Genomic DNA, 7,298 nt, shown 5'->3' with positions numbered 1-7,298 from the left:
CCCCACAGGTGAAGGACGAGGGGGGCAGCCCCTGGGGGCCCTGAGCCTGCCCCTGCCCCAGCTCCTGGCCTCCGAGGGGCTGGTGCTCGATGGTTGGTTCCCCCTGGCCGGGGGGGGGCCCAGCAGCCAGGTCCTACTGCGGGCGCAGCTGCGGGTGAGGACCCCAGACCCCATAATGGAACCCCCCATTAACCCCCTGTGAGCCCCCATTAACCCTATAACGAGACCCCCCCCCCCCATTAACCCCATAATGGAACCCCCCAGTAACCCCCTATGAGCCCCCATTAACCCTATAATGAGACCCCCCCGATTAACCCCATAATGGAACCCCCCCATTAACCCTATAACGAGACCCCCCCCCATTAACCCCATAATGGAACCCCCCAGTAACCCCCTATGAGCCCCCATTAACCCTATACCGAGACCCCCCCCATTAACCCCATAATGGAACCCCCCAGTAACCCCCTATGAGCCCCCATTAACCCTATAACGAGACCCCCCCCCCCATTAACCCTGTAGTGAGACCCCCATTAACGCCATAATGGAACAGCCCCATTAACCCCATAATGGATCCCCCCCAGTAACCCCCTATGAGCCCCCATTAACCCTATAACGAGACCCCCCCCATTAACCCTATAGTGAGACCCCCATTAACGCCATAATGGAACAGCCCCATTAACCCCATAATGGATCCCCCCCCCAGTAACCCCCTATGAGCCCCCATTAACCCTATAATGAGACCCCCCTGCTAATCCCCTATGAGCCCCCTAGTAACTCCATAATGAGACCCCCCGGTAACCCCATAATGAGAACCCTCCTTAACCCCCTATGAGCCCCCATTAACCCTATAATGAGACCCCCCAACTAACCCCCTATGAGCCCCCATTAACCCTATAATGAGACCCCCTATGAGCCCCCCATTAACCTCATGATGACACCCCCAGTAACCCCATAATGAGACCCCTCCTTAACCCCTTATGAGCCCCCATTAACCCCATAAGAAGCCCCCCCCGTTAACCCCATAATGAACCCCCCATTGCCCCCCAGGTCCTGGTGTCGCTGCAGGCAGAGGCCAGCGCGGGGGGGCCCATGGAGGAGCCGGCGGGGGGGGGCGAGCAGAGCAGCCCGGGGGGGCTGCGCCATCGCCTGCTCCCCACGGACAGGTAGGGACCCCCCCCCCCGCAGCATCCCCTATGGGTGCCCCCCCCATGGCTGATGCTGGGGGGTCCCTATGGGTGCCCCCCCCATGGCTGATGCCCCTAGGGGTGCCCCCCATGGCTGATGCTGGGGGTCCCTATGGGTGCCCCCCCCCATGGCTGATGGGGGGGTCCCTATGCTGGGGGGTCCCTATGGGTGCCCCCATGGCTGATGCTGGGGGGTCCCTGTGGGTGCCCCCCCCATGGCTGATGCTGGGGGTCCCTGTGGGTGCCCCCCTCATGGCTGATGCTGGGGGGTCCCTATGGGTGCCCCCCCCATGGCTGATGCTGGGGGGTCCCTATGGGTGCCCCCCCCATGGCTGATGCTGGGGGGTCCCTATGGGTGCCCCCCCCATGGCTGATGCTGGGGGTCCCTATGGGTGCCGCCCCCCCCATGCTGGCTGTTGGGGGGTGCTCACCCTCTGCCCCCCCCCAGCGCCCCCGGTGCTGAGCCCGGGCCGGGCCGGCTCCAGCTCTCGCTCTGGTACCACGGGGATGGGCACAAGCTCGTGGCCATCGTCCACGCCTGCAGGTGAGCGATGGGGGGGGACGGGGGGGGGCGGGGTTTGTGCCCCCCATCCCAAACCCCCCCCCCCCCATCCCAACCCCCCCCCAGGAGGCTGCGGCCGGTGGGGAAGGAGCCCCCCGACCCCTTCGTGTCCCTGCTGCTGCTCCCGGAGCGCGGCCGCGGCGCCAAGAGGAAAACGAGCGCCCAGAGGAGGACCCTGGACCCCGACTTCAACGAGAGGTGGGGGGGCCATGGGGACCCATAGGGACCAGTGCGAACCCATAGGGACCAGCGCGGACCCATAGGGACCAGTGCGGACCCATAGGGACCAGTGCGGACCCATAGGGGCCATGGGCACCAGTGCGGACCCATAGGGACCAGCGCGGACCCATAGGGACCAGTGCATCCCCGTAGGGTCCAATGTGGTCCAGTGCGGCCCCATAGAGAACAATGTGATCCAGTGTGGCCCCATAGGATGCAGTGTGATCCAGTGCGGACCCATAGGGACCAGTGCATCCCCGTAGGGTCCAATGTGGTCCAGTGCGGCCCCATAGAGAACAATGTGATCCAGTGCGGCCCCATAGGGACCAAAGTGATCCAGTGTGGCCCCATAGGATGCAGTGTGATCCAGTGCGGACCCATAGGGACCAGTGCAGCCCCATAGGGTCCAATGTGGTCCAGTGCGGCCCCATAGAGAACACTGTCATCCAGTGTGGCCCCATAGGATGCAGTGTGATCCAGTGTGGCCCCATAGGGACCAAAGTGATCCAGTGCGGCCCCATAGGGGCCAAAGTGATCCAGTGTGGCCCCATAGAGAACAGTGTGATCCAGTGCAGCCCCGGATGCTCCCATACTGTCCTGTACTGTCCCCAGTCCAGCCCCATATGGTCCCAGACAGCGTGGAACCAGACATACAGCACTCTGTATGGGCTCATGTGGCCCAGTACAGCCCCATACAGCTCAGTACAGCCCCATAGGGTCCCATAGAGCCCCATAGGGTCCCGCACAGCCCCATAGGGTCCCGCACAGCCCCAGAGGGTCCCGCACAGCCCCAGAGGGTCCCATAGAGCCCCATAGGGTCCCGCACAGCCCCATAGGGTCCCATAGAGCTCCATAGGGTCCTGCACAGCCCCATAGGGTCCCGCACAGCCCCATAGGGTCCCGCACAGCCCCATAGGGTCCCATATGGCCCCACACCCCCCGTCTGGCCCCGTCCCCCAGGTTCGAGTGGGACCTGTCCCTGGAGGACGCCTCCCGGCGCACGCTCGAGGCTCAGGTCAAATCCTGCCCATCCTTCATGGCCCGGGACAAGGAGGTGCTGGGCAAGGTACGAGGGTGCCCATTGAGCCCCATTGAGCCCCATTGAGCCCCGTTGAGCCCCATTGAGCCCCGTTGATCCCTATTGATCCCCCTTGAGCCTGACTGATCTCTATTGATCCCCATTGAGCCCTTTCAGCCCCATTGATCCCTATTGAGCCCTATTGAGCCCCATTGGTTCCTGTTGAGCCCCATTGATCCCTGTTGATCCCTATTGAGCCCCATTGATCCCTGTTGAGCCCCCTTGAGCTGTATTGATCCCCATTGAGCCCTATTGAGCCCCATTGATCCCTGTTGAGCCCCATTGATCCCCATTGAGCCCTATTGAGCCCCATTGATCCCTGTTGAGCCCCATTGATCCCCATTGAGCCCTATTGAGCCCCATTGATACCTGTTGAGCCCCATTGATCCGTATTGATCCCCATTGAGCCTTATTGATCCCCATTGATCCCTGTTGATCCCCATTGATCCGTATTGATCCCCATTGATCCTTATTGATCCCCATTGAGCCCCATTGATCCCTATTGAGCCCCATTGATCTCCATTGATTCCATCGATCCCTATTGATCCCTATTGAGCCCCATTGATCCCTTTTGATCCCCATTGAACCCCTATTGATCCCTGTTGAGCCCTATTGATCCCCACTGATCCCTGTTGATCCCCATTGATCCCTATTGATCCCCATTGAACCCCACTGATCCCTATTGATCCCCATTGATCCCTGTTGAGCACTATTGATCCCCACTGATCCCTATTGATCCCTATTGATCCCCATTGAACCCCATTGATCCCTGTTGAGCCCTATTGATCCCCACTGATCCCTGTTGATCCCCATTGATCCCCATTGATCCCCATTGAGCCGCTCCTGTCCCCAGCTCTATCTGGACCTGTCCCAAGTGGATCTCTCAGAGGGGAGGCCCCATTGGTGAGCTGGGGGGAGGTCTCTGTACTGGGGGGGGGGTTTCCATGTGTGCCCCCCCCCCCCCCCCCCATCACCCCTCTCTGTGCCCAGGTACAACCTCCAGGATGCTCGGAGCGGCCCCTAAAGCCCCCCCCACACCCCCCATATCCCGCTGTGCCTGGGGGGCAGCAGGAACAGGGGGCCTGGACCCCCCCACATTGTCCTGCTGCCCCCCCCTCCCCACTGCCTGCATTGCACTGACCAAAGATGCGCCGGGGGGGTCAGGATGAGCCCCCCTCCTCCCCCATAGACTGTTACGGACCTCGTGCCTTCTGCCCACCCGGACACGCTCTCATTCGATGCCAGCGCTGTGCCCCCCCCTCGCCCCACTGCATCCAGTGTGCTCCCCCCATAGCGCTAATAAAGGATGGAAGCGATGATGGGGTCTGTGCTGTGTATTCAGTGGGGGGGGGGGGGTGTTTGTGTCCTTTATGGGGTACTCTTTATGGTCCCCTATGGGGGGGCAATGGGATGTGCTCGCCCGCCAAGAGGTGTCAATATGGGGTGGTACCATGGTGGGGGGGGGGTCATGGGATGCTTCCCATGGGATAACGTGATGTCAACCCCCCCCCCCCCCCCCCCCAACCCCCCCCCGGTCCCGCTCTGTGCCCATCTAAAGGCAAATCAGCCTCCGGAAAAGGGGGCGTGGCCTGGGCTGGTTCCGCCCCCCTCATGAATAATGCGGCCCTCATTAATTAGCGCGGGCCAATGGGCGGGCGCTGACACCACCCGGTAGAAACCTCCCTCCCGCAGGCGCGCATCCAGAGCCCGGACGGGAGCGGCCGCCGCCATGGTGGGGATGGGGACCGGGAACGGGAACGGGAACGGGAACGGGAACGGGATCGGGAACGGGAACGGGACCGGGAACGGGATCGGGAGCAGGGAACCGGGATTGAGCACGGGGAACCGGGACCGCGGGGGGATGCGCGGAAGTTCCGCTGGCGCAGCCATAATGGGGGAACGGGATCGGGACCGGGAACCGGGAGGGGGAACGGGAACGGGACCGGGACCGGGAACCGGGATCAGGGAACCGGGATTGAGCACGGGGAACCGGGACCGGGGGGGGATGCGCGGAAGTTCCGCGGGCGCAGCCATAATGGGGGAACGCTCGGGACCGGGAACGGGAACCGGGAGGGGGAACGGGAACGGGACCGGGAACCGGGAGCAGGGAACCGGGATCGAGCACGGGGAACCGGGACCGGGGGGGGATGCGCGGAAGTTCCGCGGGCGCAGCCATGGTGGGGAAACGGGAACGGGAACCGGGACCGGAGGGGGACGCGCGGAAGTTGCGCGGGATGGGGAGGAGGGAGCTCGGTACCGGGGGCCCCGGGGGGGGGGACGACACCGGGAACCGGTCACGATCGTTTCCCTCTGACCCCCCCCTTCCCCCCCCCCCTCCCCCGCAGTGCGACTTCTCGGAGGAGCAAACCGCGGGTGAGCGACCGGGAACGGGAACGGGAGCGGGAACGGGAGCGGGAACGGGAACGGGAACCGGAACGGGAACCGGAGCGGGAACGGGAGCGGGAACGGGAACGGGAGCGGGAGCGGGAACGGGAACGGGAACCGGAACCGGAACGGGAACGGGAACGGGAACGGGAGCGGGAGCGGGAACGGGAACCGGAACCGGAACGGGAACGGGAGCGGGAACGGGAACCAGAACGGGAACCGGAACGGGAACGGGAGCGGGAACCGGAACGGGAACCGGAGCGGGAACGGGAGCGGGAACGGGAACGGGAGCGGGAACGGGAACGGGAACGGGAACGGGAACGGGAACGGGAGCGGGAACCGGAACGGGAACCGGAGCGGGAACGGGAGCGGGAACGGGAACGGGAGCGGGAACGGGAACGGGAACGGGAACGGGAACGGGAGCGGGAACGGGAACGGGAACGGGACCAGGTCCCCCCCAACCGCCCCGGGCTCCCCCTCCCGGCCCCGGCGCTTCCTGCGCGGCCTCGGGCGGGGCCTTTCCGGGGCGAAGTCTCCCCAAGGCGGGGCCGTTCCTGGGGGGGGGAACCGGGACCGGGACCGGGACCGGGGGGGGGAGCGCGGGTTCGAGTTGCTCCATTTGCCCTTATATGGGCAAAGCGCGGGGCCGCGCATTCCTGCGGGGCGGGGCCGGGGGGGGGGCGGGACCGGTTGGGTGCGGGATGGGGATGGGGATGAAGGGGGGGGGCGGGCGCGGCCCGAGCGGCGTCGGGTTCCGTGGGGAAACCGGATCCGGCGGCGACGGAAACCGGATACCGGGATGGGGGGGGGGGGTCCCAGGATGCAGGGAGCATCCCATTGACTCCCGTTGGAGACTGTTGGGTCCTGTTTGATCCCATTGGATCCTATTGGAGCCCGTTGGATCCTGTTTGATCCCACTGGATCCTGTTTGATCCCATTGGACCCTGTTGTATCTCATTGGATCCTGTTTGATTCCATTGGATCCTGTTGGATCTCATTGGAGCCCGTTGGATCCTATTTGATCCCACTGGATCCTGTTCGATCTCATTGGACCCTGTTGGATCTCATTTGATCCCATTGGATCCTGTTCGATCCCATTGGACCCTGTTGGATCTCATTGGAGCCCATTTGATCCCATTGGATCCTGTTCGATCCCATTGGATCTCATTGGAGCCCATTGGATCCTATTTGATCCCACTGGATCCCGTTGGATCTCAATGGCTCCCGTTGGCTCCCATTGGCTCCCGGCAGAGTTCAAGGAAGCGTTCCAGCTCTTCGACCGCACCGGCGACGGGAAGATCCTGTACAGCCAATGCGGGGACGTGATGCGGGCGCTGGGGCAGAACCCGACCAACGCCGAGGTCATGAAGGTGCTGGGGAACCCCAAGAGCGATGGTGAGCAGGAACAACCCCCCCCCCCCATATAACCCCCCCCTTCCCATGTTTAACCCCCCCCAAGGGCACTTATGGGGCGCCCCGTTGCAGAGATGAACGTGAAGACGCTGAGCTTCGAGCAGTTCCTGCCCATGATGCAGACGATCGCCAAGAACAAGGACCAGGGCTGCTTCGAGGACTACGTGGAGGGGCTGCGCGTGTTCGACAAGGAGGGCAACGGCACCGTCATGGGCGCCGAGATCCGCCACGTCCTCGTCACCCTGGGTCAGCAGCACCCCCCTCATGGACCCGACCGGGACCCCCCTCCATCACCCCCTGTGGGCGCCTATGGACATCCCCCCTCCATCACCCCCTGTGGGTGCCTATGGACACCCCCGGGACCCCCCCCCATCACCCCCTTTGAGTGGTTATGGACCCCCTCCCAAACCCCCTCCATCACCCCCTTTAGTTGTTATGGACCCCCTCCCAAACCCCC

The 7,298-nt window shown here is 63.8% G+C and overlaps 2 protein-coding genes across 2 annotated transcripts; both read left to right on the top strand.

Annotated features, from left to right (window-relative positions):
* Positions 1–1,089: 1,089 nt before the first annotated feature.
* LOC130606779 (extended synaptotagmin-1-like) lies at positions 1,090–4,158 on the top strand. Its single transcript, XM_057423301.1, has 6 exons — positions 1,090–1,163; positions 1,633–1,728; positions 1,813–1,944; positions 2,926–3,031; positions 3,897–3,946; positions 4,034–4,158. The coding sequence occupies exons 1-6, from the start codon at positions 1,090–1,092 to the stop codon at positions 4,065–4,067; spliced, it is 492 nt and encodes a 163-aa protein (XP_057279284.1). The 3' UTR covers positions 4,068–4,158.
* A 490-nt stretch (positions 4,159–4,648) lies between these two features.
* Positions 4,649–7,177, top strand: LOC130606778 (myosin light polypeptide 6-like; the record flags this gene model as incomplete). The annotated part of the gene is made up of 4 exons (XM_057423300.1): positions 4,649–4,775; positions 5,389–5,416; positions 6,680–6,823; positions 6,914–7,177. Coding segments are annotated over exons 1-4 (439 nt in total), but the record flags the coding sequence as incomplete, so codon positions are not given.
* Positions 7,178–7,298: the final 121 nt, after the last annotated feature.

Source organism: Pezoporus wallicus, unplaced genomic scaffold (genome assembly GCF_028554395.1).
Source record: "Pezoporus wallicus isolate ANWC-B61680 ecotype Strahan unplaced genomic scaffold, APGP_CSIRO_Pwel_v1 contig_14634, whole genome shotgun sequence".
In the NCBI taxonomy this organism is placed as follows: Eukaryota; Metazoa; Chordata; class Aves; order Psittaciformes; family Psittacidae; genus Pezoporus; species Pezoporus wallicus.
The sequence above is the reverse complement of the archived record's forward strand: the minus strand, read 5'-3'. Positions and strand labels throughout refer to the sequence as shown.